Genomic DNA, 23,086 nt, shown 5'->3' on the forward strand with positions numbered 1-23,086 from the left:
TTAAATAGTCGGCTATACGCTGGAAAAGAGGATATAGCCATGAGGAAAAGACCAGTGGGTGGTCTGTGAATGAAGGAGAAAAAAAACTTACTGGAAGGAGGTTGCTACCAGATCAGGATGAGGGCCGGAATGAATGAGCTCAGGAGTCCAACTGTGGGGAGGAAAGGCAAAAGGTAACGGGGGATGTGATCATGGTCACCTCATGGACGGTCCCATCAAGAAGCAAAGGGGGGGGCGTGGCTAGCAGCCAAGCAAGATGGCCGCAGCCTAGAAAAGCTCCGTAGCCGAGGGAGCCTTCCACACGAATCCGTAAATAAATCCTTGCAGCTAACCCCCTCATGCACGGCAGAGCGTGAACCAGGACATCGAAGGTGTAGTTAGAGGCGGTCCGGACCTCCGTGCGACCTGTGGCGGCTGACCGGTGTGGGATGGCGCAGGACAGGCTGCGCCTCCTAACGAAGCCGGGGAGTCAAGTACTCTTTCTGCCGGTGGCCGCGAGAAACATCGGCGGCGCTGGGTGCAGGGATCCGCGGGGGGAACCGGGACCCAAGCGTTGTGGGTGCCGCGATCGGCGCTCGACTATACAGACAGCGAGACAGCTGTGAATCCAATGGTGGGGCGTAGTGAATCTAACGGCAGGAGCCCGGTACATCGGCGCCCGGAGCGGTAAAGATCGGCGGAGCCGGCCGAAGCACCAGACGGGCCTAAATAGTGCCGGCACCCCGGGGCCAGATATTGTGGTGATTGAAAGGTGTGGAGGCGGGGGCAAATACCCAACACACAGAAGAGCTGACCAGTGAGAGGGGTGTGATTACAACGCAAGCTCCTGCAGTGAAGGTTGGCTCCGTACTGGTGCCCCTAGCAGAGCCCGGCGCTGGGGTCGGCCTCGCTTTGGATTCCTGTATTGGAGGGCCCTGGACGTGCCCTGGGTGGCATCAGCGAGTAAACAATTTGGGAAGAGTGCGACACGACTGGCCCGTGGGTCTGAGGCTTGGTGGGAGCCCCTAGTGCCCTGGGGGTAACAGCGCCCCGTCTGGCCCTTGCAAGAGCAGGCTTGCTCTACAGCACGAACACATTGGTATTGTGATGACAGGGGTGAGGGCGGGACAACCGAAAGGCCGCGTGAGACGGTGGTAAACGTGGCAGGCAGCAGTGATTACAGCCCTCCCTCTCCATGCTAGGCCTAGTGGAACCCTTCACCAGCAATCCAAACCGGACACCTTGCGAGGCACTGATATCCAAGCAGAGGCTCCTGCACCTCAGGGCCCAGAATCAGTCACGCTCCTGGACGTCATGGCTGCCCTACAACACGTCCAGTCCTCCATCGGCATGATCTCCACGGACAGCTTCTTAATAAGGGTGTATTTCTCGAAACTGTCCCAGAGAATCACTGAAGTGGAGTCAACGACAAAGACACTGTCCACAGACACAACAGAACTACAACGGCAAGTACGGAGGCTGGAGGAGGACAATAAGCTAATACTGGCCAAGCTGGACGATCAAGAAGGGTGAGCTAGGCGCAATAACGTCCGTATTATTGGTGTACCAGAAAACGTGGGGGGGGGCCTGCTCTGGACCTATATGTGGAGGACCTCATCAAGAACCACTTAAAACCACGTGGGCTGTCGCATTTCTTCTCCGTAGAAAGAGCCCATCGTGTACCGGGGGGGAGGCCGAAACCGGGTGCCCCCCCCCCCAGACCGATACTGGCCAGATTCTTTAACTTCCGGGATTGAGGCGCCATTTTGCAGGCAGTAAGAGTAGCCCGCCGATCCGCTTGGACAACTATACAATCACGCTCTACCCCGACTATACAGCGGCAGTGTCTAAACAGAGACGCAGGCTGCGGGCCAAGGAACTCTACTATGCAATGTTATTCCCAGCGAAACTGAGAGTCGAAGCGGAAGGCAAGATCTGGTTCCTTGCCACACCGGGGGAAGCTAGAGATTGGATGGAAGGATGGCGCCCTGCAGCGAGATCAGGCAAACCGAAAACACAGCAACAACATCGGCTGCACGACACGAACAGGCTACGATCACCTGGACGCAGCGACAAAGGGGACTGATCCACCGTGCGCTACTACTTCATGAGCGTGTAATATTTGTGGGACAAGCTGGGGGTCTGTCCCTGGCCAAGAGCTGACCATGGGCGCGAAGTGCCTTGCGGACCTTAACAAATCTGATAAGGGGCTTCCAGCTTACTTAAGCGCAGGGTGGTGCGGGTGGGGTTGGTCACCGATATGGCTGCTACTACAACTGGTGGGCTCCCAAGGACTGAGGTTGAACTCTCATCCCTCACGCAAGTAACTGTTATGGGGACGAAGCGCTCTGCTCAGTTTGGGTGGCGGGCAATTTGGGGTCTGTCGGGCAGGGAGGGAAGTCGGGTGGGGGGGTGGGGAGTTGCAGGTGTTACAGTTGGCTGTATATGCGATTTATTATTCACATACAGTGCATTGCATGTTTGCTAATGGGTCACAGGCATATGGAAGAGTTACAGGTAATCTGGAGGATGGGGGGTGTGCTACTGGGTCCGAAATCTGGGGCGCATACTCCACTTGGCCTGCAGGTTGTTGATAACGACGACACAATGATCCCGCTATGTCTTAGTCTGCTAGTTCTGCCTACTGATGATGGGGGATAGAAGGGAAAAAACGCTCTCGGTGCTTACCTGGAATGTGAACGGAATGGGGGACAAAATCAAACGGGGCATAGTCCTACAATACCTGAAATGCCATGCTTCGGATGTAGTGTTATTGCAGGAGACACACTTGGTGGGGGCAAGAGCAAGGCCCTAACAAGGTGGGGATACAAACTTCTGGTGCACGCGGACTACACCTCCGGGTCCAGGGGGACATGTATCCTCGCAAAGAAAAACCTAGCCCTAATAGTGAATCGCGGGTGGTCGGACCTGGGGGGGAAGGTTTGCAGTCCTGGAAGCGCAATGGGAGGGACAGCCACTAAACATTATTTAGGTGTATTTACCACCGGTGTTGGGCAAGGAAGTTCTGGCGGACCTGGGCAAGATACTGGTCGACCTTCCACTGGGCCCCCTGATACTGGGGGGAGACTATAACTTGACTATGAATGACCTAACAGACAGATATCCATGAAGGGAAGGGGCTAGATCGAATGTGTTAATGGACGAATTCACGTTAGCAATGGGTTTGACAGACGTAGGGCGTACCATACAACCAGACGATACTCAATATACCTATTTCTCCAATGCCCACAAAAGTTCATCCCGGATTGACTATTTCTTGACCTACAATTCCCATGTTGGGAAGTTTCGCAATCCTCATGCCCTTCCGAGGGGCATTTTAGACCATTCCCCGGTCAGTATCGACTATACAGATGGGGAACAACAGACCTGAACCACGCTCACCATTAATCAGTGGATTTTGACAATCCCAGACATTAAAAAAGAAATGCACACCCAGACCGTAAACTATTTTTAAAAAAATGTGGGAACAGTAGACTCCCCAGTAACCTTATGGGAAGCCTTCAAGGTGATCCTAAAGGGGCAGGCCCATGCACTAAAGGCTGGGTACTCTAAAAATAAACACCAACAAATAGTGCAGTTAGAAAGTGAACTCCAGCAACTGGAACTGGATAGTGTCACCGCACCCACCGATGAGGTCTTCCACTGACTCGCCCTTAAACTGGAGGAGTATAATATAAAAACCAGGGAACCGGCGATGGCTAAACTACTACATACCCGCCACAGGGTATACGAGATGGGGATAGGGCGGACAAGACCCTAGCGTGGCTAGAGAAACGGGACCAAGTAGATAGATGGGTACCTAGCCTCATCTCCAGAGATGGCACTCTCGTCAGACACCCTCATGATATAGCGGAAGGTCGTGCAGAACATCTGGATCAAGTCTACTCCTCCTCCTCAACATACACGGCAGAAGACTCTCACCAACTCCTCTTGGATAGTGATATACCTTCGCTCTCGGAGACAGACAGGGACCTTCTTGAGGAAGATTTGTCGGATGAAGAGATCTAGAAGGCCATCGGCAGTATTCAATCCGGGAAGGCCATGGGACCCAATGGAATGCCCATTGAGTTTCTGCATCTGGTGGCCTCTCAGGTGGTGCCGCATCTACGATCTATGTTCAAGGAAAGCCTTGAGTGAGGGGTTCTGCCTGAAGACCAGAGATTAGCCTCCATAGTGGTACTCCGCAAGCCGGGGAAACCGGCTGAGGCATGCAGCTCCAGTAGACCAATATCTTTAGTAAACATCAAGGCAAATATCTTAGCAAAAGTTCTAGCCTTGCGCTTGGTCGGGGTAATTTCCTCCTTGGTTCATCCGGACCAATCAGGCTTCATGCCAGGGAGGAATACGGCACTCAACATCCGAAGCCTCCATAACTTTCTAGCTAGGCGAGACTACATAGATGAGGATGCAGTGATATTGTCCTTAGATGCCACTATGGCGTTTGATTCAATTGAGTGGCCATACCTATTCGAAGTCCTGACCAAGATGGGCTTTGGACCGAAGTTTAGGGGGTGGGACAACTGCTCTATACTGACAAAGGGCCAGGTGCGGGTCAACAACTGTACAACGCGAACGTTTACACTCAAAAGGGGCACCCGGCAGGGATGCCCCCTCTCACCGCTGAAATTTGCCCTTCTGTTGGAGCCCCTAGCCGCATGGGTGCGAAGAGACGCCATGATAAGGGGCCTACAATGGACGGAGGATCACGACGACCGTATCTCGCTGTATGCAGATGATATTCGGTTATACCTTGCCTCTCTGTATAGGTCTCTCCATGGGATGTTAGATATCTTTACAAATTTCGGAAAATATTCAGGATACGCCATGAATTGGAGTAAATCAGTGTTGTTTGTACTCTGGGGGCCAGTCCCGAGACTTCCTAGAGGGTGCAACGTAGAAATAGCAACAGAAGGGTTCCGATACCTAGGGATATATATTACCGCAGATCCCACCCTTTTTTATGAGCGCAACCTGGCACCACCGCTGGCCAGGTTGAGATCAGACGTAAAGCACTGGAGATCACTGCCTCTTTCTTTACTGGGCCGAGCTCTCCCACGGTTTCTGTATATAATGCAGAATTGCCCACAACAAATCCCAGACACCTATTTCTCTGGCGTAGAGAGTGAAATCTGTCCGCTGTTAAGGGATGGGGGAGCTCCCCGCATAACGTTGACGAAACTGACAAAAGCGTGGTATGATGGGGATATTGCCCGTCCGGACCTTCGACTGTACTACTGGGCGTCGCAACTGGTGGTAATAAATCACTCAATATATCGCTCCCCGGTGGATCCTGCGTATCAATTGGACAGATATCAAACAGGACGATTGGGATATTTGGGGGCTCTCTACTCTAGAGCTAGCAGAAAGAAATACTTTGGGCCCACCTGCCACACGGTCAAGATATGGCACCAAGCAAATTCCAGATTGGGGTGGTCCAATATAATAACAAAACCCACGCCCCTGTGGTATACCCAGCGACTGGGGCTCCTATGTCACCAGCCTGGATTTGACAAGTGGGACTTAATAGGAATATCTGCAGTTGGGGACCTAATTAAAAAAGGGTCGCTCCTAGGATTTGACGAATTACGGGCAAAGTATGATGGGAACCAAAGAGAATTCTTCAGGTACCTACAAGTTAGGCATGCCCTCACTACGACTATATCAGATCTCACAGACACACCGGAATCGTCCCCACTAGAAGATAGGCTGCTAGATGGACCGCTCAACTCTAAAGCAATATCACTAACCTACAGGAAGCTCTGTAATAACCTACCAGACCCATTTCGCAAGCTTAGGGAGCAATGGCAGGGAGAAGTGGGGACAATTGATGACGAGGACTGGCAGTTGGCACTAATATCCCCCAAAGATGAAGCAATTAACTCTAGATTCAAATTAATACAACTTTGGATTCTTCATAGATCCTACATGTCGGGCATTACATTGGCAAAAATAGGGGCCAGGCCAGAGGTGCTTTGCCTTAGGGGCTGCTCTCAACCAGCAACCTTCTTACACATGATCTGGGAGTGCCTCGAGTTGAGGCGAATATGGGAGGGAGCAAAGACACACATCCAAAGTGCCCTGGGGAAAGCAATACACCTTACTGCAAGATTGGGTCTCCTTAATATCTGGACCCCCACAGACCTTACGGAGGTAGAGCAACAACTAACCTCACTGGGTTACACCCTGGTAAAGAGGGAAATAGCGAAAAAATGGGGGGCGACAGAAGTACCCTCTCCTCACATGTGGATGAAAGAATTTGATAGGTGTATGGTCGCGGAGTAGGACGTTTTTAAGACAAGGGGGTGCCCAAACAAATGGGACAGGAAGTGGGGGAAATGGAATGTGTACCGGGGTATGCTATGTGTCTCCCCATCGGTGGAACTGGAAATGCAGCGTAATAGAGAAAGCGATATGGACACATTGTGATCATACCGTTTCCCGCCAAAGCTAATGTACTGGGACTTGCGACGAACTTAATGTACTGTGTGCAACACGTTTGTGATTTTATTGTTGAACGTAATAAAAAGATTAATAAAAAAAAAAAAGAGAAGCAATGGGGGTAGTAATCGCGCAGTCACTTACTACAAGTCGCATCTGGGGTATGAATCAAACAGGAAGAGTGAATACGGTGAACTGGGAAAGGGACGCGGCCTTGTTCAGACCCCACAGGGGTTTGCTCTCTTTAGTTGCATCTCAGTCCACTACCACCAATCACAGGCCCTTTTGTTTTCAAAGAACCTCTGACGAACGAACACAATGAACCAAGGATGAGGCCACCACCAAACACGTACATCACAGCGGAAGTTCAGGGCAGGGCTGGCAGCTTCTCTCTTCACACGTTCTGCGGTGTGATCACACGGTATCAGCCAAACTGTGCTCGGACTGGGGGGCCAATCAACACCTGCGCTGTGCCCTTTCTCATTCAGCTCGTTCCAGGAACAGCCATTCTTATTATATCTGGTGTGCCGGTTTCATTCTCACCCTTCGTTTCTTTTCGGTTTGCTTAGTACGGTTCACACCTTCTGCCCTGTTTTCAGTTGTTTTGTTTTAATGTGTAATTTGAATGGCTACGTATGCGTTTTCTCGGTCGCCCTTTATTCTCTCTCACAATACCCTTATTTTGTTCTGCATTTGTTGCCAAAATTAATGTACGTTATATTATATTCCCTATTTCTGGCTAGTTTCCTACTCCATAGGGGATACATTTCATATGATTATGCCTTAGGTATTTTCAAAGATTGCACCCTATCCCCCAGTGTACAATGTTGGATATGGGATATGCACACTCTATGGACAATGCAATGTATGGTAAGCTAGCCTACACATGGGAAAGGTGCAGGGTACATTCCAGAGTGCGGACTAATGAATGGGATTGTGCTCGCTACAGTAGGTGGTGGACAATATTCAAGCACTGGCAAATGCAATAAGTCTCACCTCTGAGACCTAACATCTTTGCCAGTGTTTTTAGTTATGCTTATGCTGTACCGCAGCCCGGCTGCTGTGTAGTGTGGCTTAAAAAAGCACAATGTGGAGAAGTGTGGCTCAATGATTAGAGCGGCTGATCCTGATGCAGAGCTCTAGCCCGGGATCAGGGTTCAATTCCCCGCCTCGGCGGGTCTTGGGCTCAAAAATTCCACGGACCTGATAATTCTCGCCTCCGTGCCTATTCCAATCATGGAGTCCCACTCTGCAACTCTGGGCAATAGCTTGCTTAATCTCCACAACGGCCCCCACAACGCTAAGGATGCCTGGCCTCCACCTTGGGGGCGCCCAGGAGTGGACGCCTCACAGGGAAAGCCAGGATGGGTTCCACAGCGGTATTCGTACAAGCGCCTTGAGACCCTTGCGGGTGAGTAGTGCGCTATACAAGTATCAATTGACATTTTATTTTTTCAATGCCACCTCATTTTGTAGGAGTGTGCAGGAGCTCACCAAGCTTGAGCGACGCTACTAAATGAAAGAGGCATTTTTTTTATTTACCGATCTGAGATGGATCGGTAAATAAACAAACAAAAGTGTGAAACTGCTTCTTTAAAATGTTGTATAAAAGTGCTTTGAGATAAAATTCAAACGGATGAGCGACTGTGCGTGCGGGAGAAGAAACACAGTGGGCAGGAGAGAAGTAACGAGAGAGAGAGCGAGAGAGAGAGCACGGGCAAAGGGAAATACTCATGGGTGAAAGAAAGCAACATGGACTGCGGGGAGAACACACGGGCGAGATAGAGCATTGTGGATGTAAGAGAGTAATGTATGGGTTAAAATAACATGAAGGAGACAGCTGGAAAACACATGCACTCTCATGGAATGCTTTAACAGGAAGAAAAAAAGTAATTCTGTAAAAGAGATAATTGGAAGCAAAGTAGCCAGCCATTGGGAGAGCTGGAAAATAAGCTATGCTCCATGGGAGCTACAAACCCAAGATTGACAAGCTGTGACACAAAAAGCCATCTAATAAGAAGCAGGCAAACGAGTGACAGTAGAGCTAACGAATGGTGAGTGTTGGAAGGGCTGCAAGCAGTTGTGTATTCTTGGTAAGCCCAAAATTTGTCTTTCACAACCAGACAATTGTACTGTCTGTTTGGCTCGACGTAAACAAAGTGCAGGCCCCTTGTCATTGTGCACAAGCATGGGGTCCGAATCCTGTGCTGGCAGAGGGGTGAAGACAACGGCCTGATAGGGAAGTGCAGCTGTCAGTCAGAAATCTGTGACATTTTATCTCCGTATATTTAAGAGAAATTCTTTATTAGAAAAATCTTTTCATTCAATAGATTTTCAAGAAAGACATTTCTATGAGCACTATTTACTTGGAAAAAGCTTCACTAAAAAAATAATATGCTTTTGAATTGCATTTCCCTCTTATTTTAGCAATAGCATTTGTTTTGTATGTTTTTGTAAAACTTTAAAAAACCTTGAAACCTAGGTTCTCTTACTGTAATCTTTATTAGACTTATTCCAATGTTTGTTATCAGTTTTAACACTAACCTAATTCTTAAGTCACCCAAACATTTCTCTTCACTTAAACCTCAGTCTAATTCTAATCTGACTGAGGCCTTGCTTGTAACCTGTACATTACGTTTGATCTCAGTTCTTATCACAATTCTTACAATAAACCCTTGAGACACTACCCGAATGAGTGATATAACCTAGCCCTACTTTGACCTTCAGCGTAACCTTGGCTCCAATGTAATGTACCTAAACATAAGATGCCACCAAATGGAATCTTATCCCAAACTGTCACCTCATCACCCTCATTATGATCACGCTATGTATTATGCCTCTTTGTTTACTGAAACAATGCACTGAAAACAGACCATAACGTGCACAAACAGGGGGTACCCTATGAATGAAGGGTGTGTGTGTTACCACAGTACTGCCTGTAGCTCTGATCATGTGTTTCCAAAAAAGTTATCCCTGCTTCAGTATATTAGTCCAGAGGCATAAGGCAGGTACACTTCAGCGCACGAGGAGCGCAGTAGGTATTAACCAAACAATTGCGCAAATGTTCTTCGCTAATTCAGCACGAGGACAAGAAGTGCATTGTTGGCAGCAGTCGCTTCCCCTTTAAAATCTTCATTTTGATCTGGCTTGCATGCTGTAGAGTCATAGCATACAGTCATTCCATCCATCTCATCCTGTGAAAAGGAAAGTGTTTTTTCTGCTTAAATAACGAGATTTTCCTTCAATTTGAACAGTTGCTCCTGCCTCAGAACCCTCTGAGGTCCATCCCATGGCTGCATTGCATTGGGTGCAAGCTTCCTTTTCCATGCTGCCCAGTGTCGCTCTAGGCCCTGAGAATATGCTTGAGCGGGGCACACAAAATGTATGACAGCCCAGCCAATTAACACTATTAATTAATAAAGGCTAACACTAGACATTTCTTACACTTTAGTTCAACTATATCTTCCTATCTGTGGATGACTTGTGCAAAGCTTTCACTCATATCAAGCCTCACAAAAACTGAAAACTCCACGACTGCATTTGTGATATTAATAAATATATATTCGATATATATTCGAGTGTGTGTGTGTGTGTGTGTGTGTACACACAGGTATACATACACACATACATATTTTTCATGAAATGCATAGGGAATGCAAAGAAACCCAGACAATGAATGCAACAATTACAGTTCGACTCAAAACGGCCCCAAATGTTTTTCTGCTCAACGCCATTCCGCCTCAGCCTGCCTTTAGGCCACTGCTAATTTTCTGCCTCTTATTTCTTGGCTCCAGCCTAGCAGACAGACCCTAGCGATCGGGTCCATTAATTACAAGCAGAAGACATCAAAATAACTAGTCCAATGAAATGGATGAGCATTTAGTGCCATCAATTAAATGCCTAAAAACAGTACCAAGAAACCTGTTGCATTTAAATGAATTAGCATGGATAAGGTTTTTTTGAGTTACTAATGTTTCCTTATGATGTTTTTTGGCACAACTTTCCTTAGGACACAGTTTACCTTTTCTCTTATGTAATTGCTGCATGTGAACTTTGTTATGGTGTGTATGTGCTCTGCATTCTGTGGGAACCTTACCAACTCTATGGAATGCAGAATACAGCTTTTTTTAATACTAGCGGTCTTCCTGTGAGGGCGGCCTGGCTGTGCCGCGACAATAAAGCCTCTTCTCCTATACCCTGGAGTGGACGATTTCAACAACATCCTTCTGCAAACTAGATGTCAAGACAGTGTGACCTCTGGAACGAGTTTCACGTTCTTGATACAGGTAAAATATGAATCTCATAATCGCGCCCATGACCCTGGCTCTTGAACCACTTGGCTAAGGAGAAGAGCAATGTGGAGGCAAAGTCGTTGCATTAACTACTTGTGGTTCTCACTCTCCCCACTCCCACGGACTTATTCTGCTAGTGTCCCCGCTGTCCATTTCTGGGGTGTGTCCTTACTTAACATCACTACATGACTTCTCGGTAGTTGACTGGGAACTGCAGGCATCAGACATTTCCAGAATATGCCTCAATGTCAATAATAGGCATGTTGCTAACGGCCTTTACGAAAGCATCTATTGTGTATCTTTGCTAGCAAAAATAAACTATTTTCTTTATAGGGGTAAATGTATTCCCGCTGCAAGTTCACACAGTTTTCTTATATTTGACAGCAAATATAGGTTGACCTTTTCGTTATGTCCAGCACCATTTGCTCAGCTTATTCTATAGATTAATAAAGTCTTATATACTCACCTGCCCAGCAAGCATTTCATATAACAATACTCCATAGGCCCACCAGTCCACCGATTTTCCATAGGGTTGGTAAGCAATAATCTGTGTAAGAAAAGAAAACAGAAAGGAAATATTACTGGTGCTGTCAATTATAACAGCTTAAAAGGCAATGCATGGTGCCCTTCTACAGCCTACACTGACAGGCCTGAGGAGCTCAATACAAAACAGCAATTGAATCCTTATATTGTCCTTTAACAGGCAACGCTCCCATGTTCTGTACACAGCAGGTTCGATTACATGGCTCTTGCCTCCTCTGGTGCGAGCTATAAGACTGTTCCTGTCCTTCCCAAGCACTCAGAGATCAGTAACATGGCCACACAGGTCACTTGTAATATTACTAGCCGCTCTCTTGTTATCACACTGCTCATGAAGCTTCACACCCATGCATAACAGTGGTGGCTCCTCCACATTGGCGGAGGAGCATCGCCCCACTGCCTGGCTCCGAGCCAGCAAATGTAAAATAAAAAGATGCTCATGCATCGCTTTATTTTACATTTGCCGACTCTTAGCCAGCAGTGTTGGGAGGGGTGGGGCAGAGGAATAGGAAGAGGGGGAGGAGGAGTGCTACGAGCACTCTACTCCTTAAGTGGCAGATTTGTTTTGGCTGGCTGTCTCAGGCCGACTAAAACACACATGCGCACTTGGGTTTTCTCCAGCCCAGCCCATTGAGCAGCCAGCTGGAGACACCCCTCAGACTTCCTGGTCCGAGCAGGGCGTCTGTCCTGCCTGCTCAGACAAATCCATGCGCTGCTCTACAGCAAGGCGATTGGATGGGAGTCTGGGTCCCAGAGGCTGCTGGGACCAAGGAAGGGTAGAGGTGGCGAACGCAATGCTTGAGATGGCCGGCGGCAAAAGGTACGATTGTTAAAATGTAAAATTGTATTCCCATCAGGCGTGACCCAACCCGCCTCACCACTCTTCGTTTATGGTGGCCGCCACTGATGCATACACCATCATCTCAAATGGCGTTCATTAAAAGTTTCTTGGTGCTCATTTTACACAAATTATTAATAAAGACAAGATATCCTAGTGACCCAACAAAATATTTAGCTAGAGCAAAAGAATGTCAAGTAAAGTTCAAGTTGAGAGAGTGTTTCATTGTCAAAGGAGCCACATGATGACTTTGAAGTGTTGAGTACTGCGAAACATCCCAAGTATCGGTAGAACATTTGCACCATCCGTGGCAGAGACTTAAACAAACACTCAAAATGGCAATAATTCCAGTGGTTTGTTTTGTGCAGCACATTAGTCGCGTATAGTACATACTTTGAACTGAGTCACCTTGAGATGTTTATAATGAGCCATGATTGAGAGCTCTGGAGTTGAGGCTGAAGAGAGCGCGACTTTCTCGCAGTGTCGGTCATATGGTCAAAAGGGAGTTCAGCATACACGGTCATCCAATCCTTGGCTTCTCTGCAGAGCTCACAGAGACAACCACTGACAAAGCCATAGGTCCTGGCTGGTTTTAGGTGTTTGTCAGTTGTTGTGTTACACATCTGGATGCAATAACAAAGCTCAGAGGGATACCACTGTACCAGTCCGGTGACACACTATGGAAATCATAGAAATGTAGGTGATGTTTTATACCACGCCTATAAGTACATAGGCCACACCCTTTTTAGAGTATCCCTACATTTTTCATACCACTTAAAGCCCTTAAATACAATGTACCTCGGCACTCTAGATATCTCTCAATTGTCAAATAATTTAGACAAAATTATAATTCCAGAATCAATACGTAAACTCACAGGAAACCAAACCATATAGTCAATATACTGCACAATGTTATTTAATGTCAAAATATCAGCAAGTCACACAGTTATACATAATGGAAAAATAGGGGTGTGATCCATAGCATAAACACATTCCTTGAAAGTCCACGGAGGTCGAAATCATACGGCCTCTGTTGTTGGCAGTGATGGGAAAACAGTCATTTACTTTTAAAGATTGATGTGCGATCCTGTTTAACCATCACTACCATTTGTGTGTTTACATTTGTAGAGTTTGAGGTGAGGGAAAAAACTGGACAGTATCCTTAAAATACTAAGGCCAGAGGGTCCCCAGCTGAATAAAAAGGGGGGCACAATATATAAATACAAAGCAGTATAGGATGCCCTTTCCGATGCAGAAAACATTCTGTAAAAGAGGTTCGTTTTTCGAGAACCCAATTCACTCCATGGAACAGTATATCCTGTCAGATACGTCACTCAAAGTTCCCCATAATTTGTGACTCCGAAACAGAGACAATGGGCACCACCGCGCTCTGTAAAATCTGAGCACAGATGTTCTATTCAGTACACCCTGCATTTATTTTGTATCGCTGGAATGTAAACACGTTGCAGCCCAGCTGCCTAAAAAGAAGGCTGACAGGCGCTGAGCTTTGCAGCGCGCTCCCGCATGTTCAGCTCCAAAAGCGTGCTTGGCTGGACACTCCGCGCTGACTGCCGAACAAGCGAGAAGATTGCAGCCTTCGGAGAGGTAATAACAGGATGTGCTTTGCACGCGCACTGGCGTCTCCCTCGAGTGGTGGGCAGTCTGTCACCTCCCGAGTGGGGACGGCAACGCTCGTGAGTGCTAGCAACTGGAAAGCGGGGGTGCCAAGCCAAGATTATGATGCCGACACCTCAACCTTGAGGCAAAGAGCCCAGTCTTAAAATATCCCGACGTGAAACCTTCAATCCGTCAATTCTTGATAATAAACCCTTCAAAGTGAACTGAGCATCCGTGCAAACACAAACTGACGTTGCTCTTCGTGACATCCAAGAACACTCAGAAAGGCAGACAGGGTAGGGTGACCAACTGGCATTGGTGCAAATTCAGGACAGTGAGTGTAAAAATTCAGGACAAAGGGTCAGAATTCAGGACACAAATTCAGGACAGGTCAAAATTCAGGACAAAACTTCAGTACAATAGATACGTTTACAGACACATCAGAGGAGGTTGTGCAATAGTATATAAGTAAGCCCACATATTCAACCATTTGCAAACCTATCCATCATGTATCCTTCCATCTATCATTTCACTCATCCATCCCTTCATCCATCCTTTCACTCATTCATCCATCCACCCTTTCACTCTATCCATCTGTACACTCATCCATCCACTCTCTACCCATCCATCCATTCACTCATCCATCCAGCCATATACCCTTTCACTCTCCACCATCCTTTCACTTACTCATCCATCCACCAGTCACCCAGTCAGTCATCCTTCCACCCATCCACCCTTTCAGTCATCCATCCATCCTCCCTTTCTCTCTCCATCGCCCTTTCACTTAGCCATCCTTCCTTCCATCCATCCATCCCATCCACCCACCCACCCATCTACTCATCTACTCATGAATCCATCCATTGACACTATCACTCATCCATCCTTTCTCTCATCCATCTATCCTTTCACTCCTTCAGTAATCTATTCATCCTTTTGTCCATCTACCCTCCCTTTCACTCACTCATCCATCCTTACATCCACCCTTTCACTCATCCGTCCATCCATTCACCCTTGCACTTATCAATTCATCAATCCATCCATCCATCATTTCACTCATCCATCCACCCACTCACTTACTCATCATCCACCTTTTCACTCATCCATCCTTTCACTCATCCAGCCACCCTTTTACCCACCAGCTACCCTTCCCACCCTTACATCCGGGTATTTACCTTTTCTCTCATCCATCCTTCCACTCACTCATCAATCCTCCATCCATCCTCTCTCATTCTCCATCTATTCAATCTTTCATTCATCCTTCACCCTTTCACTAATTCCTACAGCCATCCCTTCACTTACTCGCTCACCTTTTCATATTAATTTTGAGCTGAGCCTTTTGAGAAGAGGCCCATCAAGAACTTCACCCTCGCTGCAGGAGCCATTCCAGGACTGGGGCAGAAGCCTCCCAGGGCGGAGACAGGATCCACCACAGGGGGGAGAGGAGCCATCACAGCGGGGGTGTGGGTCGGGGGGGGGGGGGGGGGGGGAGTGGGTTGAGGTGGGGGAGCAGGAGCCACCACATGGGCGACAGGAGCCATCACTGGGGGGGGGGGGGGGGGGGGGGGGCAGGAGCCATAACAGGAGGATCCACCAGGGTGGGCATGCAGTATTCTGGAATCAGGCGCGCAACACCCATTGGGCTCACCGGGCTTCAGCCCCCCCCCCCCCCCCCCCCCCCCCCCGTCGTGTGTGTCAGCCGGGCTGAGACAGCCTCGCGGGCAGGCGTCCATCTAATAGCAGCCGCACCCGAGTACTTCACAGGTCTGTAAAAGACCATTTACTCGTTAATGAGGCTTTTGTTGTGGTTTCACCCCTTCTTACAGCCACTCTGCCTATGGCTCGAAGACTTAGCCCCCCCCCCCCGAAATCTTTTTCAGCCCCCCCCGAAATTTGGCTCTAGTTGCCCGCCTGTCTGGAATCATCTTGGTCTCTTCCAGAGTGGGGTAGGGCTCCTCTCCCCCTCCTGGACAGGACAACGAGACGACAGGCTCTCTTTCTAAAATGTTAGTTTTGCCATCCCCCACTGTGCTGTACAGTACTTAAAGGAGATACTCCAAGAGAACTGATTTAACTGATTGTCCTCCATACTTCGTTAATCGGTGTGGGTGCGTTTGCGCCATTTCTTTATTTTATTACATTATAGACTGCATGTTTGAAGAACGGAGGTTAGCTTACAATTTAGTGACAGTAATTAAGCCCTGTGAAGAGAACCACGGGCTGCCTCGGTGTAATCAGGGCCGGTTCTACGATTTTTGGGGCACTGGGCAGAAAGGGAATGTGTGAGGCCCCTCTAAATTGCAGAGACACGACGCATTCAGGGCTGTTTGCATCTGAATAGATGCCCCTGCGCCTGAAGCTGCAGCCCTCCCTCTCAGTCACCTTCAAGCACCTCTTAACAGCTCGTCGATGGCTGAAGGTGTGAGGGTTGCCATCCCGCTGTGCCCCTCCAATGCTGCTGGGTATCTGAGCATTGGTATTGCATCGGAGTCTGTTACACCCCCTCAGCAGCATCGGAGTCAAGCAGGGAGGTGGGTGGAAGCTGTGCCGGCTTTAGGGCGGTGCCACCGGTGCCCGGTTAAAATTACAGACAAATGGCGTCCGTTAAAGAATCCTTCACAGACAACGGACAGAAGGCCAAAATTACGGACTGTCCGTGAAATTTACGGACGGTTGGTCACCCTAAAACAGGGTGGGATTGGGAAGGCAGGCAGTCGGAGCTACGAGCGGTGCCTCAAGGTCCTACGTGCGCCGGTTTTTAGGGCCTCTGTAAAGTGACCCACAGAAACTTACCAGCTTCCCTGGATCATTCAGGACCTGTGAATTATCATGGGCACTCCCCTGCCATTCTGTCCAACTGGGGCTGGGGACCAGGGGTTGTTCTGGGCTCACCTCGGCCCTCTGCCTCGCGTGGCGGCCCGAAAGCAGTGTGCTGGGCCATCACTTACAGGCCATGGGGGGTGTGGGGAGGGTGGAAGTATGAGGGGCCTCGCAGAGCCCTCCCTCCCCCCTCTGCAAGGCCCCTGCATACTCTCACCGTCCTCACACCCTCCATGGCCTGAAAATGATTGCCCAGCAGGGGAATGACACTGTTTCCCTCCAGGCACTTTACACCACAGCAGGGAGCAGTGTCACATGCATTACATGTTACACCGTGCAAAAATATAGACCAAGCAGTGCTACATATTTGTGCACCTGAGTAAATTCAAATTTTTTAACATAAGGCTGTCACAGTCACACACGAGTGAGAGTTTGTGTACGGACATGTGTTTGTGTGAGGACGTCCTATTCCATCGCAGGCCGCAGGATTTTAGAAATATGACCCCACTTTGACCTTTCTGGTATGCGTTCTCAAATGCCTGATCTCGTGTAGTTTGTTTTGACGTTTTGCAACTGCGGCGTTGCACTCACAATGAGAGTAAGGGCTTGCGAAGACCAATTTAACCACTGAATTTAACTCCCAGTGTTACAAGCGCAATGAGGACGTAATATGGTTCATACCTCCATGCAATGTTACATGGAGTGGGATAGGAAATATCATTTATACCACGAACAACTGCAGTAAGATAAGTAGAACCACATTCAAATATACATCACAAGCACAGACTTGAACAGTTAATATGGTATTTACAACACAGAGAAAACAAGAATTTGCAAAGCCAATATGTCTGTGTTTAATTAGGCCTAAGAGAAATTTAAGTTAAGTTCACTGTTAGAAATTGCGTTTCTGGTTGGTAGAGGGATGCACACTGTCCAAACAGGAACCACAGTATTAGTCAGGGTAAGTGTAGTGCACACCAAACGTTTACCTGTGCTCACTTCACTCTCTGGTAGCCTGGCACAGAGCAGTCAAGCTAAACTAAAGAGGCAATGTGTGAAGTGTAAAGTTTTTGTACGCACACACACGCACGCACACAGACACACACACTCAAATATAACACCAGAAAAGTAGTCCACACCAGTTTAGAACAACGCAGGCACGAGCCCTAATAATAGCCAATATTTATCTGACTCACACAAGACCACAACAGCAAAAATCCAACGTACAAAAGTCAAGATATGAAATTTGCAAGATTAGATCAAAATCCAGTGCTTACAAATCAATAGCTCCAACTGGGGTTATTTGGTAACATTTGACCAGGACAAATCCAAAAGTTCAGTCTGGCTGCTATGGAGCGCAGGCTGGATACAGGAGTCACGCAGACCCACTGACAGTACTTTGGATGAGTCTGAAATTAAAGACAATGTGAGGCGCATGGGAGGTGAGATGTCGCAGATACAGTAGATGCATTGGTTACTGAAGGCGCTACAAGGTCGTTGAAGCTTTGACGCTCAGGGATGATGCCATGCACACAGGAGGTGATGTGTCGGTTGCTGGTGCGAGGCCTTGGTTCCTGAATGTGTTGCGGCGTTGATGATGTGTCGATTCTACAGCATCAATGTTGAACCTCTGGGTTGAAGGCGCTGCATTGGTTGGAAGCCACGCAGGGCCGGACCTGCGTCGGATTTGGAAAGGTGCGTCACAGACTGTAGTTACGCGGTGTTCGAAATTCACAAAGTGGCAGTTCTTTGAAGGCGCTGCAGCAAAGTCGGGCTGCGTTTTAAGTCACAGTTGATGCGTCATGCACTCAGTGAGAGGGGACCATGGCTTTGGTGCAGGCAGTGGCGATGCAATGATTTTTCAGGGATGTGCAGGTTCCAAAATGAAGCTTTGGAGTTGATGCATTGGTTTCGTGGTTGTAGCACCAAAACTCCCTTCCACGGGCCCAGGGGGTTTGGCACCACTTGGCAGAGCAGGACTCACAGGTGCTGGAAACAAGATGAAGGTGAAGTCTTTGTTGTCCCTGAGACTTCAGCAACAGGAGGCAAGCACAAAAAAGCCCTTGGAGAAACTTTAAATGCAGAATGGAGAGTAAAGTCCAGTCTTCTCACTCTCAGGCAAGAAGCAGCAGGCCAACCCAGCAATGTGCCAGTCCCTCCTGACAACATAACAGCTCTTCTTCCTGGCAGAATGTCCTCAGGCCAGAAGTCTTCTAAGTATATGGTGTCAAAGGTCCAGTACTTTTACCCATTTTAGCCTTTGAAGTAGGGAGACTTCAAAGAAAGGTCTTTGTTGTGGACGGAACCCTGCCCTTCCTGGCCTTGGCTCCAGACACTCTACAGGGGGAGTATGCAGCTCTTTGTGTGGGGACTGGCACAGCCCTATTCAGATGCAAGTGCCAGCTCCTCCCACCACTCTAGCTCAGAAAGCCTCATCAGTCTAGTGATGGGCCATCGGAATATGTAGCTCCCTTTGTATGTGACTGTCTAGAGTGAAGTCACAAAGCCCAGCCGTAATCCAACCCAGACATGTATTCTAGGGACAGAGAGATGCACAGAATGGCTAAAGTAAGAAAATGCCAAAATTCTAAAAGTGGCATTTTCAGACCTGCAATTTAAAAATCAACTTCACGAAAAATTGAGTTTTTAAATTGTGAATGAAGAGACACCAAGCTCCAGTCCTCTATCTGCTTCCAATTGGAAGATACACTTGTAAAGTGTGACAAGGCAGCTCCAATGCTAACCTATGGGAGAGATAGGCGTTGCTGTAGTGAAAAACGAATTTAGCAGACTTTCACTACCAGAATAGGTAAAACTCAAAAGTACATATCCTACCTTTTCAGTACACTGTACCCTGCCAATGGGGCTAACTAGGGCCTGCTTTAGGTGTGCCTTTCATGTGATAAAAGGGAAGATTTGGGCTTGGCAAGTAGGTGAACTTGCCAGGTTCAAATTGCAGTTTAAAGCTGTGCACATAGGCCCTGCAGTGGCAAGCCTGAGGCAGGTTTGAAGGACTACTCATGTTGGTGGCACAAGCAGAGTTGCAGGTTCAATGGTAGAATTTGATTTTCAGGCCCCGGGCACACACAGTGCACTGTACTAGGGACCTAATAGTAAATAAAATATGGTAATCATCGAGAAGCCAAATGCCATTACATTTTAGACACAGGGCACATGCACTTTAGCACTGATCAACAATGGTAATGTGCCCAGAGTCGTAAAACCAGCAAAAACAAAGTTCAGAACACAGTCAAAAACAGGAGGTCAGAAGCAAAAAAGAGAGGGAAAACCACGCAAAAGATGCCAGGTCTAACACTTACATAATTTCAGTAATTTCACATTACGCTTGTTACACAAAGTTACCAAAATTATGCCATTACGCCTCTTTGCATGATTATGTACCATTTGCTACAACAATTTACAAGGAAATGTACCATTTACAGTAAAAATGCACAGGAACAACAGAACATAAGGAGCTATTGTTTGCGGTGCTCTTGTTTGAGATGCATCCTTGCATCAAAAATTGCTACAAGGTTGTGCTTTGTGCTAAAACAAAAAATATTTGCATTTAGTTCAATTCCGCACAATTTTGCAAAAGTTTTACGTAATTACGCATATTTCAGACACCTCTAACCACCTAGGTTTAATGTGATAACGAATGCAACATTAGAAATTTAAAATGAGACACTCTGGGGTGGGTTGTGGAAGCCAGTAGGAGAGGATAGAGAGTTTCACATTTGTAAAGTACTCCCACATGCAGTTCTATGCAAGCACTCAACGGAGTTGAAAAATACACTCAAACAGCCCATAGCATTAAGTGCGAAATGAGTACTTGACCTGTTTATTCCAAGATATGACTGACAAAATTTCAATCCAAAGGCTTAGAGAGACTGGACAAAGAAATCCCATGGTTGAAAGCCCTCTCTGTGTACATTGTTAGCAATAGGTCTTTTTTACAGCTCTCAAAACCCAGACCTAAAAATCTGTTTAAAAAAAACCAAAACAACTATACACGACAAAAACGGTTGCATATAGAAGGAAATTGGCATATTTAGTTTACCTGAAGGTCTCTTGTAAAGTGGCAATACATGTGCCCAAGGCTTGTAAATTAAATGTTTCTAGTGGGCCTCCACCACCGGATGTGCACCTACCTAAGTAGCACTTTAAACGTGTCTCAGGCCTGCCATTGCAGAGCATGTGTGTGAAGTTTAAACTGCAATGTCGACCTGGCAAAGTAAACCTTTTGCCAAGCTCAAACCTTTGTTTTTAATACAAATAGGCCACCTCCATGGAAGGACATGGACAGCCCAGAGGATAGGGTGCAATGTATTTAAAAAGTAGAACATGTACTTTAAAATTTTACATGTTCTGGTAGTGAAACACGCGTAAATTAATTTTGATTATTGCCAGGCCTATCTCTCCCATAGGATAACATTGGATTTGCCTATTTTTATGTGTAATTTCTAAATCGGAAGAGATAACCAGTTCATGTTTGGTGTCTCTGGAATGACAATTTAAAATCCTAACCTATGGTGAAGTTCGATTTTAAATTGCAATTCTTAAAATGGCACTTTTAGAAAGTTGGCATTTTCTTACCCTAGTCATTTAGTGCCTGTAGCTGTCAGCTGGGCTTTGTGTATTCCTCCTAGACAGCCACACACAATAGGGAGCTTAGGTGTGCCTGGATGGGCCATCACTGTCAGGGTGGAGGAAAGGAGCTGGGCACAGCCCCACTTACACCTGAATAGGCTGAGTCCTGCCTCCATGCAAAGGGCTGCATACCCACAGTAGTTAGTCAGGAACCAGAACAGGGGGGCAAGATGCCCTGGGACTTCAAAGGGAAACCTCTAGTAGCTTCTCCCCACATAAAAGTCATAACTCTGTATAAATATTGGACCTCAGACAATACCTCTTCAGTACACTTCTGGATCTGTGGATATTCTGCCAGGAAGAAGGACTGCTGTGCTGCTACAAGGACTGCCACTCTGCTGGACTGCTGCCCTACTGTGATGGTGTACTGCCTGCTGCTCTCTTGCCTGGAGAAGAAGAACTTGACCTGCAACTTCATCTTGAACCCAGGACCCCAGAGAGATTCAAAGGGCTACTTTCCTGGCCTCCTGATCTGAGCCTCAGGGACATAAAGGGCTGCCCAACCAGCTCCTGGACCCAGCTGCAGCGAGTTTCTGACCCCCTAAGTGGTGGCTCTCAGTCCTGGACACTTAGTGTGGCTCACAGGCTCTCAAATCAAGCTTTTGGGCTCTTCGCAACCGTGGCACTGACGTGAGTCCCTTGCTCACTTTGCCACTGGATTCAAGCAAGCCTGGCTGAAGACGGCTGAAATGCCAGAAACCGGTCCTAGGAAGCTTGTTTCAGGTCCAGTGAAGGCATGGCTTGGCAGTTCGGGCTGGACTGTTCCCATGAGGCACAGGGTCAGACTGATTTGCATATGGCCATGTCTGAACTGGGGTGGCAGAGTGGGCTAAAGAACGGTGATGGATCAAACCAAGATCTGTTGACTGGGTGTGAGTGTTTGATTGGTTCTGATGCTCCGTCCATCACCACCCCCCTTTTGTACCGCTTTGTTCGCCATAAGTTGGCAGGGTATGCTCAGACGTGAGTCCCTTGCTCACTTTGCCACTGGATTCAAGCAAGCCTGGCTGAAGACGGCTGAAATGCCAGAAACCGGTCCTAGGAAGCTTGTTTCAGGTCCAGTGAAGGCATGGCTTGGCAGTTTGGGCTGGACTGTTCCCATGAGGCACAGGGTCAGACTGATTTGCATATGGCCATGTCTGAACTGGGGTGGCAGAGTGGGCTAAAGAACGGTGATGGATCAAACCCAGATCTGTTGACTGAGTGTGAGTGTTTGATTGGTTCTGATGCTCCGTCCATCACCACCCCCTTTTGTACCGCTTTGTTCGCCATAAGTTGGCAGGGTATGCTCAGACGTGAGTCCCTTGCTCACTTTGCCACTGGATTCAAGCAAGCCTGGCTGAAGACGGCTGAAATGCCAGAAACCGGTCCTAGGAAGCTTGTTTCAGGTCCAGTGAAGGCATGGCTTGGCAGTTCGGGCTGGACTGTTCCCATGAGGCACAGGGTCAGACTGATTTGCATATGGCCATGTCTGAACTGGGGTGGCAGAGTGGGCTAAAGAACGGTGATGGATCAAACCCAGATCTGTTGACTGGGTGTGAGTGTTTGATTGGTTCTGATGCTCCGTCCATCACCACCCCCTTTTGTACCGCTTTAAAATGATAAAGGCAAAAAATACTACACTGGGAGCAGAATTTATATACTTGTGAGGTTTTAATAATAACTTTTCAACAAAGAAACCGTACCCTGATTTGAAATCATCAGCATGCTATGTATGTGTGGTAATATAAAAGCTACCCACAGACACAGACACATTCAGGTAACCTCTAGGCATGGGGGGCTCAGGACAGCGCACCACAAGCGGGCGAGTGAGCGCAAATTAACGCTTTGTATACGTTATCTCAAATGAAGATGACGCAAGTGTCCCCCTGTGGCCTAGAAAAATGGATTACCA

At 47.7% G+C, this 23,086-nt stretch overlaps 1 protein-coding gene across 3 annotated transcripts in view; it reads right to left on the bottom strand.

Annotated features, from left to right (window-relative positions):
• Window positions 1-23,086, bottom strand: part of PRKCA (protein kinase C alpha) — a 1,238,880-nt gene that overhangs the window by 66,602 nt on the left and 1,149,192 nt on the right. For all 3 annotated transcript variants that reach the window (XR_014966571.1, XM_085617273.1, XM_085617272.1), the window contains one exon: window positions 11,197-11,277. Coding sequence is in view for 2 of the 3 variants with exons in the window: in XM_085617273.1 (XP_085473399.1) it covers window positions 11,197-11,277 (81 nt within the window). In the remaining variant the exon portion in view is untranslated. The remainder of the gene's footprint in view (window positions 1-11,196; window positions 11,278-23,086) is intronic.

Source organism: Triturus cristatus, chromosome 7 (assembly GCF_964204655.1).
Source record: "Triturus cristatus chromosome 7, aTriCri1.1, whole genome shotgun sequence".
Classification (NCBI taxonomy): domain Eukaryota; kingdom Metazoa; phylum Chordata; class Amphibia; order Caudata; family Salamandridae; genus Triturus; species Triturus cristatus.